The 17,955-nt window shown below is 40.8% G+C and overlaps 1 protein-coding gene across 2 annotated transcripts in view; it reads left to right on the forward strand.

Annotated features, from left to right (window-relative positions):
- BCAS3 (BCAS3 microtubule associated cell migration factor) overlaps window positions 1-17,955 on the forward strand; it is a 1,139,946-nt gene that overhangs the window by 460,988 nt on the left and 661,003 nt on the right. For both annotated transcript variants that reach the window (XM_030222408.1, XM_030222409.1), the window contains exon 14: window positions 9,160-9,293. In XM_030222408.1, coding sequence (XP_030078268.1) covers window positions 9,160-9,293 — 134 coding nt within the window. The remainder of the gene's footprint in view (window positions 1-9,159; window positions 9,294-17,955) is intronic.

The following is a 17,955-nucleotide window of genomic DNA, read 5'->3' on the forward strand; positions in this document are numbered from 1 at the left end:
TGAAGCAGCACTAGGTAGTTAATAGAGGAATCCTTTTAGTTAAAGATACAGAATATTTTATAAAGTAACACAGATATAGCACTAATTCCCCAAACTCAAACAGCAACAATCCAATATGGAAAGGCAATACTGCAAGTATTTCACTGGCTTCTAAAACATGAGTAAACTAACTACTAGGAAACAACAAGCCGGACTGTTACAGATTCCTACACAGAAGTACACTTTGTCCTGCTATCTATTGCAATTCCCTTCTCTCCTCTTGATTCTTGCAAGCTGCATGTGAGGGAAAGGATTGGATTAACAAATAGAGGGCTTTTCCCTAGTGCCCGAGATTGTGGGCACTGTGCAAAGTATTGTGGTTGCTATGTTAGTTTACTTGAATATACAGACGTAAAAAAGGGTCTATAAACAAGAAGGCAGGGCAGATGCTTTTGGAGGATGCAACCAGAGGAATTGTCCTGGACCACTTTGCCATAGGGAGCCCCAAGCTACCTTAAAGCTGAAGAAAACATAGCCTGGTGGCAACCTTAGGACTCACTTGGCCCTGTTATTTTCTAATGCACACTAAGTGGGTCATGAGGAAGGGAGGAGAGGGATTTCTTTGCGGGCGGTTGGTTATTTGTCATTGGATTGGACGGGGTTGGGAAGAGGGAGCAGAGATTTACTGGAAGAAGGGCATTATAAAACTGGAAATTTGTGTACCCTCCTTAAAGTATACTTGTTTTCCTTTAACTCTGTGTGCTTTACAGTTTGTATGGAAGTATCATTATTTTGTGTTAAGTAATTTTGTCACTTCTGAAGCACTGGGTACTCATTGTTTGGCTTTGGGGTGGGAATTGGGTACTGGCCACAGATCAGATAATGACATACTGGGTGGAAAATGGGAGGAGAAGAGTGAGGATGAGGAATGTGAAGCTTAATGATGCCTGTACCTGAATGTTAAAATGTCTTGAGCTCAGATTTAGAAAGGCAAGAAATCAAAGCTAAAAAACATATTTTTCCGGAAGTTTTAGGCAGGGGCGGCGGATCAGTGCGTTGCTCCCCTTTGCTCGGTTTCAGATCTGCCCAGTTACCCTGTATGTCGGGTTTTCCCAAACCTTTCCTGTAGACCCCACAGCCAATTGAGTTTTCAAGCTACCTACAATAAATATACATATCTGCTCTGTGTACCTCAGCACTATCCACTTAGTGCCAGGGCGATCTGGAGGTAGGAAGGGATCTGGGCGCACAAGTATTCACTGCCAGTGCCCCGATAGCTAATTGGGCATTTTGAACTGTATATCATGCTGTCTTAACTATACCCAGTCAGTTATTCAAGTATGGCACAGAATATTGGCCAACCAGATAACTTCCAGTAGCACCAAAACAACTGGATATTCATGTTGGTAGCCAGATAGGGGCTTGCACTGAATATCCAGGTCTAATTTGGCTAGTGGCAGCCAGCATTCAAAGAAATTCTAGCTGCCACCAGCTGAATGTTACTCCTTTAGCCTCCAATCCACACAAATCGATCTCATGCATATTCATTATGGATCTTCTGGAAACTCAGGTGTGGGATGCCCTGCTCTATGTGTTCCCTAAGGTTTGAAAGGGGGCGACAGAGCTGATGTAGTCTTCTTCTGGAGGTACTGATCTGTAGGATGGAGAATATACTAATGGGTTTGATATATCAGCAATTTGAAATAGCATTTAATAGATGAAGTCTAACATCAAGCTGTGTTAGTATTATGAAATACTTTAAATATTATTTATTTCCACTTAACTAAAATGAGATGTGACATCTGCAGTGGTTTGATTATATTTTGCAGTAATATTTCCTAATGAGATTAGTGATTCCATTTTGTTGAAACTGGTTGGCTGATTGTATAAATTCTGACATTCCTTTGTCATAACATTTCTCCCCTCTCCCCCTTTGGAAGTATGAGCGCCAAGAATCTGCTGCCAAGCACTGCAGTTATCGAAGTATTAAATTGTAAAGCACATGGAGGATCAAGTTTGATCAAAAGGACTGCATAAATCCAAATTATTATTTCTAGCGGATATACTCGTTTTTGCATGGGATGTTGTTCTTATAATTGCAATCTGTTTATTTTCATCATCTATGTCCCTACCTATTCCCCTGTCCAAATCCTAATCTCTTTCTTTAGCATCCATTCCTCAGCCTCTTTTCTGTTCTGCACTTCTGCAGCAAGGCTCATTGCTCTGCTGCTGACTCCTGTGCTGTGATATAGTAGCCCAGTAGTGAAGCAGTGCATTGAGAACCAAGGAAGCCAGGATTCAAATCCCACTGAGGATCACGTTGACCTTGGGCAAGTCATTTAACCTTCCATTATCTCATATACAAAACTTGGCTTGTAAACCACACAGAGACAAGGAAATACCTACTGTATCATAAGAAAATCTCTCTCTCTCTCTCTCTGGCTCTACTACACAAATGTAATAACTCCGAGGCCAGCACTCACTTCTCAGATAATTAACTGTGATACAGGTTCAGTTCAAATTTTGATGCTTGCTTCTCTCCTTCCTTTCCTAAACTTCCTACAGTCCCCTACAGCCCTCTCGCTCTCCTTCCCAAACCCACCCCCCTTAAATGCCATGCAAGTGAGAGACTTGCAATATCTGTGGTGGGGTAGAAAAAAAAAAGAATGAGAAGGGCTACAGGGAGTGGAATGGAAGGGAGAAGAATGAGAGGTGAAGGGGAGAGGAGAGTGAGAGAGATACAAAGAGTAGAATAGGAAAGGGAGCAGAGTTCCTCCATTCCCCGTAAGCTCTTTCATGCTTCTCCCTCCTCTAGCATGCAAACATCTCATTTTTCTGCATTGACTCTTTCTTTTCAGTCTTCATGTTCCTCTCATTCTTCTCCCCCCTTTTCTCTCACTCACCACTGGTGTAACTGCTCCTTGAGCAACCTCCCGGGGGGGGGGGGGGGGGGGGAAGGGCTGTCACTCATCCCTCACTGCTAGGCCTCTTTTTTACATGTAATGCTCAGAGGTGTAAAAGTATGTTGTCCATGTACTTTGACATTGTGGTGAGCTTTGAAAAGACAATCTGAGTAACAGGTAAAGGAAGTTTGAACCCAAACATAATTTCTCAAGGATTATCTGGTAATTTTGGAATAGTTAGAGTAGATTGCACCAACCATTTTCCAGTTATAAATTAACAGACAGGCATAAATTAAAGGTGACAGTTTTTTAGAGGGTAATTTTATAACAGGTGGTCTAGGTAGGAAGTCCAACTAAGTGTCTGTTTTGGGGCTATTAACTGTGGCCCTCATTTTACATGCATAAACTGGCACCTAAATGTTTTTCTTGCATAAGCATCTAAATTTTACAAAGCTGGGATATACATGTATGAAACCCAAGTGGCAAGGGGACATGGTCTGGACATAGTTTGGGTGGGACAATGGCTTGGGAAGTTCATAGATGTTTGTTCCCCATTTCAGAAGGGGACTAAACATCTATCCTAAAAGATTGACGTTGCGAGTTGTACCCGCTACTGAGCAAGTTTAAGGTTTGGTAAACAGCTGCTATTGAGCAGCACTCCACTGGAGGGATAAGGGAGGGTTGCCTCCTTAATCCCCCAGGGGTTTTTGTTCCCCCCTTCCCCCCCCTCCCCCCCTCAAATACCAAATTAGCAAGGGAAACCGGTCACTCTGACAGCATCAGGATAATAATCGGTTATGTGCTGGCATATAACCAATTATGTTGCTATTGTACCACATAACTAGGTCTGTGCCAGCTTTGAACCTGTTGATATTACATATGTTTACTTTTCTAAAACACATGTTTATGATGCACACAAATATCCATTTCTCCTTTGTTTTAGAACAGTCTCTATACATCAGCAGATTCTGCTCTAAAATACTGGTGAAACTTGAGACACACTGACTTGAATATCTGAATTCCTCCTTCTTCAACTTGTTTAAATTGGGTTTGTATGTGTCTTTATAAAGTAATCTCACAAAATCCGCAGCAGTCACAATTGATTGCACCTGGGTACATTCACACCTGCTCGGAAGTTGATAGAAATTTATGTGTATGAAGTATGTGTCCAACTGTCCCCAAAACACACCTACATTTGGATTGCATGAAAGTAGACATGAACATTCTCCTTGCCTATTTTATAAAGTGTAACTCTTGGGGCAAGTTTATAAAAGCCCATGATTTAGCCATGGAAAACATTAATAAAATTACACCTATAAAGCATGTCTTACAAGTGGGGTATGGCCTTTATATAATTGGGAGAGTTTATACATGTGCACATGTACACACGCCAACAAGAACACTCTTTTACCTGGTCCACATGTAGGCCTTCCAGGAGGAAGTGTTTATCCAGTGTAGAGGCAGAATTGCAAGATACATGCATACTTTATGAAATAGGTGAGTACTGGCTTAGAGTACGTGCACAAAGTTACACTTGCCTTGGAGCATTCATGAGCTATTGAGGATTATTATAGACCCTATTATAGAAACACATATGCACACATTAAATAGGCAAGTTTTTTTCCACATTTTTTTATAGGTGCTTCATTATTAAATTATCCCCAACAGGTTTGACAATTTGTGGATCATGATTACTTTGCAAAATAGTAACGGTATGTATGGGTATTTGTGAGGGCTAAGATGTTTTGGCACTTTATCCCCAGTCAGACTTTATTGTGTTGTTAAAATTCCTTGGAAAGCAATCTTGAAATTCTTCCTGATGCTGAACTTTGCATTCTGGAGCTTGAAAGATTGGTTGTGTTTTATAGTTCCTTTAAATCTGCTGGCCTCTATATTTCACTTTTATTTTCAACTGTGATTAGTGAGCAAAAAGCAGTAGTTATCTTTGGAGACATAGCTGTCTATATAAAAGTGTATTCAAATAGAGGTGAAGTTCCATGTCAGAGACAAACATGCCAATTAGCCGTGGAGTGAAAGAGGTGTTATAAATAGGATGTGGTGGAGATGCTCATACTACTCAGATTTCCTCAAATTACCACTGAGTGCCCAGTGAGGATTTTCTACTCTTTAATTTTGCCTTTTGGGCTAACCAGCTGACGCCTATTTGAAAAGGTTTCTATTCCTACAAGGCCACAGAAGCCTTAGTGCTGCGTCTCAGTCTCACTTGGATTTTTGGAGAACAGCGTGTCCCATCAGCAACTTCAAACTCTCTCTTTAGGCCAGCCTTCATCCATCAAACTCAGGCAACGAGAGAGAGTGAGCAAGAGAGCGAATGAGAGAGAGGAAGCTCCCAGATAAACATACCACAGCGCCTAAACTCCTAATCAGTCTGGGCTTCCGCTTCCAGGCCCTATAATTAGAAGTCCCTCTTTTCCTTGTATTCCCAGTTGACGCAAATGCTTTTTGTGGCTTGGCACCTCATTTGGGGCGTGGGTTTAGTTTATGACCAGGACAAGGTTTGGTTTAGTCTTCTGATACTGCATAAATAACTCTCAAGCCACAGCCTCCATCTGTACCAAGTGTTTCCTTTTATGTATATGTTGTCTGTATGTTTTCTAACCTTTCTTTTTTGTGAAAGCAGCATATTGTTTTCTAGGGAGCATGCATAAAATAGAAATTATTAAATGTATTATAAAGCAAGTGTATTCTTTAGTCAAATGTATATGAATATTGCTTTTGTGTGCACACAAATACATATGCATTTAAAATGTAAGCATAAATACATATTGTATTTGGTGATATTATTTTCTAATTGGAGGATATAAATTATTTTTGTGGATTATTATGTAAGAAATTGTATTCTTTAGCAGTGTCAGTAATTAAACCCAGTTACACCCTTGGTATTAAAGATCTGAACATTGAGACCAAGTGTGCTGGAAGTAATAGCAGCATTACACAGGAACTCTCCCTTGGTTACTCACATGCAGAGATCTGAATTGGTTTCAGATGTAAGCAGAGAAATGGGCTGGTGCCAGAAAAGTGACTGGAAATCCTGGCAAATCCAGCACCTTTTAGCTTTGAAATCTGTGCTTTGCATGTCATTTAGTGCTATTAGTGGAACACTAGTTTAAGAAAAATAAAATATCTCAACTTACATCAGTTAAAACAACAATGCTACCAAAACGTTTTATATAATTTCATTAGCAGACAGACGAAACAATACCACTAAACATAAACTACCAGAACATAAAACTCAGAATACTGAATTTTTCAGTATTGTTCTTTTACACAAGTGAAACTTTCCTGTCATAAGTTGTATAATAGTTTTGTTATTGTTTTTAGAGTTAGGTGTACTTTCTGTTAAATTATGATATTAAAACTGTAGGCCATTCCAGCCAAATTTATTTGCTTCTGGCTCATGCTGACATAAGTTAGGCATGAGCTTTATTTAACCATCACAACTCACATTATAATTAGTGGGAGGAGCAGAGGTTTAATCGGTTGTACACCTACATTCCCAATTTTCACAAACAGCAGCTGTACTATGTCAGTGTTTCCCAAGTCCAGTCCTGGAGTACCCATTGTCAGTCAGGTTTTCAGGATATCCACAATAAATATGTATGAAAGAGATTGGCATATAAGGGGGCAGTTCGTGCATATCAAGTTCATGTATATTCATTTTGGATATCCTGAAAACCTGACTTTCAAGGGGTTCTCCAGGATCGGACTTGGGAAACACTGTATTTTATGTATTTATTATTAGGATTTATTTACCGCCTTTTTGAAGGAATTCACTCAAGGCAGTGTACAGTAAGAATAGATCAAATATGAGCAATAGGCAATTAGAGCAGTAAAAATATTCAAACAACAATACAAAGTCTGGCATGATATACTACTTGCAATGACAACATAATATGTAGTAGAACATTATAATTGGTAGTGAAGGATAAGGCAAAGTTGTAACATATAGATGAGTAAGAAAGTTGGAAGAATTAGAAAGTAAGGTGACTGATTTGAAGAAAGTTGCACATGAGGTCAGAGAGATGGTTAAATATCATCTTAGTTAGGGTAGGAGTGGATAAACATGTCCCGCTGCAGTATGTGCAGCCTAAGTCCATCCTTGTGTGTGTGAGTGAGACTAACAAGTTAGTTACTTCTTCCATTAAAGGCTTGGTTGAAGAGCCAAGTTTTCACCTGCTTCCTGAAGTAGAGGTAGTCTTCTTGTGTTAAGCGGAGCCTTTCAGGCAATGCATGTAAAATGTACTACATCATTTTGGTTTATTCGTATTATTCGTGCAACAGAAGCTTTAGTTGTTGTAGACCGAGGACTTTTTTGGACAATATCTTGCATCGCCTTATAGTATGCACTCTCAGGAGTAGCATCACATGATCAGTTTTGTTCCATCTTTATGTTAAAGCAGCTGTAGAAAGTGTCCTGCTGATTGTATGAACCTACTAACCTTAGGTCCAGCTCTAATCATATATACTCCTCAATTCTATAAAAGTTGCCAAAAATTGCACACAATTTAATTGAATAACAAGCCAATTAGTGCCAATAGTTGATTTTTTAACGAGCATTTAAGGGCGGAGCATGGGCGTGGATTCCAATTATGCATGCAGTTATAGAATAAGGGGGTTCAGTGTGTAAATTTAGGTGGGGCATTTGCACCATGTTTTCGTTGGTGCAGTTGGATGCACCTAAATTTACATGTGACCCCTGCGCTTAAGCACTATTTTATTAACCGTGCCTAACTGCCAGGAGCAGTTTAAACTTAATCTGAAATTCCCCTAAATAGGCTACTATCACTGGTTTCATTAATTTCCGGAAACCCCCCCAGCAGATTTGCACTGTCTGGCCTTAGATCAAATTGAAGATACAGGAAGACAGGATAATATATCAAAAATTTTACATCAGTGCAAATAAAGATGGATATTTAAATTTCAAACAGTTTCTCCCAGAGGATTAAATGGTCCCATGGAATAGGAAGTTTTCTTTTAGAAGTATTCTATGGATCTCATTTGGACTTGTTCCTTTAAGGAGGGTGGAGTTTCAAATTGAAGTAGCGATAAATATTGTCCGCCATTTTTGTCGTATTAGTGAGCAGTTGAACAGTCCCTCCTCATGCAGCCATTGTGAAACAAGGGGGCCCTTACCTTGTCAAGGTTTGTATTGAGTGCCGGTAAGTGTAAAGATTGTACATCAATTGAATATTGGTTGACAATGTGTGGAGTGAAGAGTGTGCTTGGATCCAGCATGAAGCTCTCCTTCAATTGTTTCCTTTTTTTGCTGTACACGGTTTCTCGATTGTTTAACAGCTCATGTTCTATGCATTATAGCCTTATAAATATAGTGGATTCATGAAGACAGATCTCTATTCTTGCAAATTTGTGAATTATTAGTTCCCTTTTTTTTTTTTTAGGACAGCAGTTTTTTTCTCAGTTATTCAAAATTGTTTTCTACTGTTTCTATTTTCTGGAAATGTATGAAACAAGCGATAGTAGCCTATTTGGGGGAAGTTCAGATTAAGTTTAAACCGCCCCTGGGCAGTTGAGGTTTTAATTATTAATTAAATTTTTCACTTCCTCAAATAGAGTTCCCTCCAAGTGACCAGTTTTTGCAAGACAATTAGAGAGATTTGGATATTGGATGTTTTTGCTATCCTCATAAATGTACTCTAATGTTGCCATTAGCGTGCGGCCTTTTTAAAAAACATTACTGCGGCAGCACTTTCTGCCACTTATTTGTAGGCGGTAAGGGCTCCTGCGTTATCCATGTACAGTTAGTATGCGGTGATGTAGATGCGCTAACTGGTTAATACAGGAATACCCACTCTCTGCCCCTGCTTGCCCCCTAAAAATATTAAACAACTATCACACAACGCACAAATGTAAAATATAGCATGTGATGCTTTAGCGTGTCCTGTGGTAGTCCAAGGTTTGCTACGTTAGGTGCCTGTTAGGCATTATTGCTAGTCCGTTGTAACTGGTACATTTCCTCTTTCTCCACTGTGTCACAAGGCCCTTGAATTCTTGTCATTCTGTCTGTTGAGACGCTGCAGTACGTTTTCTTTCCAAGTTCCTTTGCAGTGATTTTTTAAAATCTAACAATGATTGAATATTTCCATGCTGTTTCTCTTTTTGAGTCATTCCATCCATTTCTACATAGTGGATTGTGTGGAGGATCTAATAATTATTTCAAGACCACAATGTTGATATGTCTTGCTGCCTACCAGAGTGCAGTTGATACATGGATTAACCTGGTCTTCTCTTTCCCCAGGAATGCTTCTGGTGACATCTGACACACTAGGACACGATTTCCATGTCTTCCAGATCCTGACTCACCCCTGGTCATCTTCACAGAGTGCCGTTCATCATTTATACACGCTCCACCGAGGAGAGACCGAAGCAAAAGTGAGTCTTATGTACAAGATATCATTATGTGCATGCAGTCCCTCATTACCCATTTCACAAAAGGGACCTTTTCCTATTAGATTTTTAAATGGTAGTTATAGTATTAATTTTTCATCCAAATGGAATCTGAATGTGCTTTCCAATTATGGGGGAAATCTTGAAGAAATCTGCACTGGGATAAAGTCTGCAAATATTTCTTACCCATAGACTTGAACTACTTTTCAAAGATAAAGTGCATGCTTACTTTTCTTTTGAATCTTTTGAACCTGAATGCTGTTCAGGCACTTTTTTCCTTGGAAAATTATGCATTTGGGGGCTAAGAATCAGGTGTATAATATGGATTTTAATGTATATTAAAAAATTCTTAATGCACAGCAAAAATTACTACTGAGGGTTAAATCTCACATAGACACCTAGGGGTGAAGTCTCTAAATGCCAACCTCCCCCCCCCCCCCACACTTATAAATGGTGCTCAAAGTTTATAGAATAGTGCATAGCACTGGGATCCACGACTACTTTTAGGTGCAACCATTTATACAAACTGAATCTTGGTGTAAATCCTCATGCCCAAATTAGGTGCGGATCTCCCTCATACTAAAACAACGCGCATGAATTGCAGGAATGCCCTTGATCTACCCCTGACCCTCTGATCTGGGCGTGTAAATTTACGTGTATAGATTTTAATGTCAATTAGCACTGATAATTGATTGGGCTGAATTAGTGCTAATTGGCTCATTCAATTAAATTGTGTGCATATCCAAATTTGTGTGCGCAATTTAAAGCACCATTTATGGAAGCCAGGGGCTAATCAGGAATTTATTTTGTTATGTGGGCAAGAGAAGTGGGAAAGCAGTGAGGAAGGTGGTACTGACATTAATGTGTGTTACCAGCAGGGCAAGCAGTGTCTATAGATCCTTTAACTACAACTTCAAGTTCATAGTTAACTGTGTTCATGCTGTCTTCTGCTATGTAAATGCATCTTTATGTTATGGCAGTTTCACCCAAAAAGTTTTGCTTCAGAGATTTTGCCATAAAGCAAAACATACCTTTGGGGATTTCTCCTCAAAATGTGGGTTAAAGTTTGTGTTGTTTGTTGTGGAACAGTGTGTTTATCTGTAGCCACGCTGAGGAAGGGCAATCTTTGAACAGCCCATTTACCTGCTTAAATGGCTTTAGAATTTGCCCTTTAGAAAAACAAAGCAAACATATGTAGATGAATGCCATAACAGTTCTTTTATTACAAGATCCAGGGGTTGTAGGCTTTATCATCCTGGCAGTGTTTTTGCTCTCTCTTCTTCGAGTGCAAAGAAACAAAATATATGGTCCTCTGAGCCTCTTATTACTGTTATAAATGTTCACAGGGCCAGTTACAGGTTACTGAATCCCACAGTACAGGAATAATACAACTTGCAATAAGCATTGCAAATTGCATTGTCCTGTTCCCTAGGAAAGTGGTTGGTGCAGGAAAAAAGCAGCAGCGTCTCCCTCCCCCTTTACGGATGCCCCCACTCTTCATCTCTAAAACATACCACCACACTCCCACCCAAAACACATTATTTAAGCCCCACCCCCTGTCTAGACCTGTACCTCTGTCTCTCCCCCCCCCCCCCCCCCATAACCTCCCTCCATAGGCCCCCAGGGCCTACAGGAACCGGATCTCTGGTGTTCTAGGGTAGAGCTGGCAGAAGCAACTTCCAATCACTCCTGCTCATGAAGGCTCTGAGTACAAAAGGGTGGCTGTGACCCCCTAGTGGTAGTCTTGCAGTACTATCTCTAGGGGTCAGGTTGCCATATCAGGCTAAAAAGTTCTTATATTGCAGTTTGACTCCTAGTGGTAGTACTGCAAAATTACTGCAAGGGGTCACAATCACCATTTTGAACCTAAAGTCAATACAGACAGGAGCAACTGAGGATCACTCTTACTCACCTTACCCTTAACCACCATGGATCCATTACAATAGACCTGGATGCCTGCAGTGGGGTTTTTTTTAAAGATTCTAGGGGGTAGGAAGTACAGGTCCTTGGTGGAGGGGTGGGGCTTGAGTAATGTATCTTCAGGGCCTGGGGAAAAGGAAGTGAAAGGTATGATATCTTAGGGGGAGGTTGGAGGTGTCCCCTTGGGGGGGGGGGGGGTACATTGCTTTTTTCCAGCACCAGCCCTTTTAAGTTGCTGTCTGGGAACATCAAGCTGTGTGTTAGCCTCTAATGTTCCCAGGCAAGAAAAATAACACCTGCTTAGAGGTGGCATTATTTTTCTAGAAATAGCGCACTTGAAGCAGCATTATTTGATTTACATATTAATGAATTATTTTGCATGATCTGTATACTTTACATTTCATTATTTGTATCCTACGGTAACTTAAACTAACAAGCATTATGGTAATACAATCCATGTTATTGGTGTTTAATACAGGGCCAAATAACATGTGTTTTTGCCATAACACACCTTAATAACTACCCCTATTTGAGAGGGTAGCCAGACTTCTGCTTTGGGTCTATTTTATAAATAAGTGCCTCTGGTCACAATTTCAGAAACATGTAAATAGTGGCATTTAGATGTGTATATCACATACACTTGTAAATACTGATTTTTAGAAAGCTGCTATGTTAAGATTCATACCATGCAGAGATTTCAAGGAGCATGGTTTGGTTGGGATTAAATCTCCACCTGTATTCACCATTTTACAAATTGAATTCACTAGTTTGGAGAAACAAGTTGCATGCTGGGTTTTAAGGCAGCTCAAAGGCATGCATAGGTTTAAAAAAGAAAATGCTTGTTTTGGCAAGGACTCTGCACAAGGGATTAGGGGAGTCATTCTCATTTTCCTTAATCCCTTATAGTTTATCTCCACCTCCAAAATGACACCATGCTAAAATTGTGGCCTCACTGCCTAAATGGCAGCACTTACATGCATAGATTTGTAAAATGGAGCAACTACACATGGAAGTGTCACCACTTCCATGTCTAAATTCCGATACTACCATATGCCTTGAGTATATTCCTTCAAAAAGATGATAAATAGATCCTAATACAATAAATAAATACATATGGAAGCTTCCTGATCTGTACTGTTCATTTTTTCAATGTGTATATATAAAGTGACTGCTTCCGATGCATGTGCACTCCTGACATTATTTTAGAAAGGTTCTGCTTTAGCAGAGACTTTACAAATACCACAGAATTGAGCATGTCCTAATCTGGACATGTCATTTCTGATATCTGTGTTCTGTATAAAACACGACTTGTGCAGGGCAGTTCCATAACTAGGAGGCTATGGTTAGGCACCCCATTGCTTGCATGTATGCACCAAAAACAGTGGCGTACCAAGGGGGGGCGGTTTGCCCCGGGTGCACACTGCTGGGGGGTGCCGCGTTCCTATCGGCTCCACTGGTTCCCTGCTCTCTCTGCCCCGGAACAGGTTACTTCCTGTTCCGGGGCTGAGGGAGCAGGGAGCCAGCGGAGCCGACAGACGCGTGGCTGCTCCCAGCAGCCAAGAAGGCACCCGGGGGGGGGGGGGGGGGGGTGTCGTGCAGCACCCTGGGGGAATGGACGCCGCTGCACCCAGGGGGGGGGGGTGCGCAGCGGCGATCCGCCCCGGATGGCAGCCGACCTAGGATCGCCACTGACCAAAAAGTAACACTTATGCACATAGCACATATATATATAAGAATATATGTAAGTGCTATAGTGCGCAAATGCAAGGGAGGTGTACAAGTGAGCTGAACATGAGCATGTCTCCCAGTTACGCTTGCCCGCTTATATAATACTATAAGTTAACACACATCTCTGCCACCAGCCGTATGGCTGGAGTAACTGTGGGCTCCTAAATGTAAGGCACGCTGATACCGGGTTACTCTAGTATTCTATAACAGAGTCTGGATGCTCAGATGCCATTATAAAACAGGTACTCCTTGTGCAGCCTCGGAGCGCCTAAATGGAGGAGCTCACTTATTGAACTGCGTCCTTGGTGTTTATATAAAACTGCACCATAAAAGTTGCAGAAATTTCAGGTAAAATGAAGCTGCGGACATTTAAACCTGCCCACATTATTCCCCCACATCCTGCCTCCTAACATGCGCAGAATAATTTTGTAAGTGGTATTTTATGAGCATACACTGTAAGCACGAAAGAGCCCACCTACCTCCTTAGTGGCTGAATAAGTTGAATGTCAGTGGTGCAGCCCCAGGATGCCACAAATCCTGTGTAACAATTATATGTCCAAAATCGTCCGTTCAAGTGACCCAGATAGGTTTTTTTTTAAATAAAGAACACTTGCATGCTGGCCCTATTGTTTACTGTATAAGTGCTTTTCAATATTGAGCTGAATATTTTGTTCCTTATATAACACTTTCAGCAGAGTCATTAAATTTAGTAGCACCTAGAACCAGCAACTATAGCATGCAAATGTTGATGTACACATTTACACACCAGCTTTGAAGTTGGTGTAAATGTGTTTGTGTACTCTGTGTGTATGCACTTCTGTTTTAGAAAATACATTTGTACTTCATAGAGCATGGCATGCATATAAGTATGTTCAGGCTTATTGCTGCATGTACTTGTATGACACAGTGATCTGTAATGGGACCGGTACTGTTTAATATATTTTTAAACGATCTGGAAAATGGAATGACGAGTGAGGTGATTACATTTGTGGATAACACAAAACTATTCAGAGTTGTGAAAACACATGCGGATTATGAAACATTGCAGGAAGACCTTAGGAAGTTGGAAGACTGGGCATCCAAATGGCAGATGAAATTTAATGTGGACAAATGCAAAGTGATGCACATTGGGAAGAATAATCCAAATCATAGTTACCTGATGCTAGGGTTCACCTTAGGAGTCAGCAGTCAAGAAAGAGATCTAGGTGTCATTGTAGACAATACGCTGAAATCAGCCCAGTATTTGGCGGAGGCCAAAAAAGCAAACAGGATGCTAGGAATTATTAGGAAAGGGATGCACAATAAGACCAAAAATATTATAATGTCTCTGTATCACTCCATGGTGCGACCTCACCTTGAGTATTGCGTTCAGTTCTAGTCAGCTGGGGGGGGGGGGGGGGGTAGGATTGAGGTCTATAAAATCCTGAGTGGTACAGAACAGATAGAAGTGAATCGATTTTTTTTCTCTTTCAAAAAATATAAAGACCAGGGGACACTCAATGATATTGCATGGAAATACTTTAAAAACAAATAGGAAGAAATATTTTTTTCACGCAAAGAATAGTTAAGCTCTGGAACTTGCTGCCGGAGGATATGGTAACCGTAGTTAGCGTATGGAGAAGCCTCTGCTTGCCCTGGGATTGGTAGCATGGAACCTTGCTACGAATTAGGTTTCTGCCATGTACTTGTGACCTGGATTGTCCACTGTTGGAAGCAGGATACTGGACTAGATGTGCCACAATTCCAGGAATAACATGTATAGAATGCTTGTATGTTTGGGAAGCTTGCCAGGTGCCCTTGGGCCTGGATTGGCCACTGTCGTGGACAGGATGCAGGGCTCGATGGACCCTTGGTCTTTTCCCAGTGTGGCATTACTTATGCACTTATTGGTCTGACCCAGTATGGCTATTCTTATGTTCTTATGCATGAATACCGCTGTGCAAGTTAGTAAAAAGCCTTTACCATGTGTACATAAGAATATAAATGTTGTCATACTGGGACAGACTGAAGGTCCATCAGTCCCAGTATCCTTTTTCCAACGGTGGCCAATCCAGGTCACAATTACCTGGCAAGATCCCATAACAGTAAGCAAGCAGTGTAAGACGGGATTTACATAATGGAAAAAGTTCTGTAGAATTACTGCCCAAAAGTTCCAAAGGAATGGATGACATTTGGCATCAGACCATTTGGCGGATAACAGATTGCCTATCATTTCGGAAGTTGCTCAAATCGTACCTCTTCACACTATTTCTAACAGAGGAAGGTTAGTGAAAACGAATCAAATGACATCCAAAGAGAAGGACAACCTGTTTACCTAAAACTATGTATTAGGATCCACCTGCTTATCAAATTTTACTGATGATGTCCTAGGAAATGCTAGCCTCTAATACTTCGAAAGTAATACTCCTTTCCAAGTTACACAGTATAATTGTTACTTTTTCATGCAATATTTCTACAGTACTTGTGCACTATTTATTTTGTTAAACTATGAGCCACATTGAACCGAATGCTATTTGGATAATGTGGGATATAAGAATTAATAAATGGGAAATGGAAATGATAATCTACTACTTAAGCATGCTTTGAAAATAATGAGTCTTTGCGGAGATATCCTCTTTATAAGAGCATGGTTAAGCATTTATGGAAAACAATTTAGCAAGTGATAGAAAGGAGAATAAGACAGCACAAGCATAGATGTGCTTCACAGTGAGGGAATATCAGATTTATTCATGCGTGACACTACTACTAACGGAGCCAGGATTTGCCTTCTGTCACCTTTTTGCTATTAAACTTTCTGAAGACTGACAAGCAACTGATAGCTTTGTTTCCATTTGGAGGGTAATTTTTAACTGGACCTCTGGACTGAGAAGGCAAAAAGGTGCCAGTTTGCAGCATAATATAGAAAGACGCATAGAGGCTTATTTTCAAAGCACTTAGACTTACAAAGTTGCATAGTAACCTATGGAACTTTTTAAGTCTAAGTGCATTGAAAATGAGCCCCCTATGCACCTATAGCCCTGATGGCGAACCTATGACAAGCGTGTCAGTACTGACATGCATAGCCATTTTTGGTGACACGCGGCCGCATGTGGCCGCATACAGAGAAGCAGCGGAGTTCCTTGCTGACACCCGGGGCGGATCGCCGATGCGCCCCCCCCCCCCCCCCCCCGGTGCAGCGCGACCTCCCCCCCCACGGCGAAATCACCCCCCCCCCCCCGGTGCATGTTTACCCGCTGGGGGGTGCCGTGTGCGCTCCTATTGGCTCCCTCCCTGCTGCTCCCTCTGCCCCGGTTCCTGCACGGCCGTTAGGGGATCTTTGACCTCACTTCCGGCCGGCGGAGCAGAGAGCAGCGGAAAGCCGTGGGGGACGCATCTCTGAGGGCCCTGTGATCACCATTACCAGCAACCATCATCTAATCTACTGTTCTGGGGTGTCGTGGATTTGTAATTGACCATCATTACTGAGATAGGTGAGGGGGAGGCTGGGAGAGGCGAGGGCATGTGCTATGGGTGCCGTTTCCCGCCATTAGAAATAGCGGCAGCCATCTTAATTTACATAAGGTGGTCAGTTAGGCTAGTTAACCCCTAATTGCCTGCAGGGCTAACAGGCTATCTATAATTCTATCTTCTGTCACTGCCCCCCTGATGGAGAACCCAAAAAATAAAAAACCAAGGTTAAGTAAAGGAAGTGGTAGTAGCAGTAGCCGACCCTTTCAAGAGACATGGACCGAGATGTATGGCATTATAGAAAAAAATGGCAGATAATTTTGCGTTCTATGTACTGAAACGGTAGTAAGCAGAACGTGGAATATAAATAGACATTTTGAAACTAATCATTCCCAGCTCTTGAAAAAAAGTGAGGATGAAAGGAAGGAATACATTTCCAGGCAGCTACACTTTTATAAGAGCCAATCTAAGTCCATCCTTAAATTTGTAAAAGGTTCTACAAATTTAACATCTGCAAGTTTGAGCATTGCTCACTCCATAGCTCAGCATGGAAAAGCACTCAGTGAGGGAGGATTTATTAAAGAAACTCTCCTAAGATGTGCACCAGTTCTATTTCACGATATGCAGAATAAAGATGCAATTATTAAGAGAATATCTGAGTTACCAGGAAATTTGGAGTGCCTGGATCCGATTACCAGACACTTTTAGCACCCTGAAAAATATAGCAATGGCTTTACTCACAATTTTTCCCTCTACGTACTTTTGTGAAACCTTATTCTCAGCGTTAAATAATATCAAAACCAACAAAAGAAACAGATTGAAAGATGAAGTTAGTAGCGCTTGCTTGGGCTTGAAGTGTACAAAATACCAACCTTCAATTGAAGATTTAGCCAATGAAATTCAGCAACAAAAAAGTCACTAATAGGCAGATTAGTTAAAGAATTCCCCCTCCCCCTCACTTATCTTAGTTCACGGCACCCCACACAAGTTAAATAATACCAAGACCAACAAAAGAAACCGATTGACAGATGAACAAAGAAGTCACTAAGCAGGTAAGTTAAATAATTAGTTTTTGGTTTATTAAATACAGTTATATATTACAATTATACATTTTTGTTATTTAAACTATAAGTATCGTGAAATTATGGGGTTTTTTCTCGAAGTGACACACCACCCGAGTTATGCTCGGTTTTTTGGCGAATTTTGACACACCAAGCTCAAAAGGTTGCCCATCACTGACCTATAGTCTTCATAAAATGCCAGCACAAATCGTGGGTAAAGTGAACCACATACACTTACACCAGTTCAAGAACAGGTACCATACATACAATTGTGTGAATTTTTTAAAGTCTGCATGTGACTCCACCAGCACATTGATCTAGAATATGCGTACCCCAAACCTGCATACAATATGCATGATCTTGCTCTTGTGAGTACTTTTACGAATGGAGTAATTTTATAAGAGGAATTATAAGCAAGTGTATTGGCATAAAAGCTTAAAGGTAATTTTATGAAACTTTTCCATGTGTAAAATGGTTATTTATGTGTGGAA

Source organism: Microcaecilia unicolor, chromosome 13, assembly GCF_901765095.1.
Source record: "Microcaecilia unicolor chromosome 13, aMicUni1.1, whole genome shotgun sequence".
Taxonomy (NCBI): Eukaryota; Metazoa; Chordata; class Amphibia; order Gymnophiona; family Siphonopidae; genus Microcaecilia; species Microcaecilia unicolor.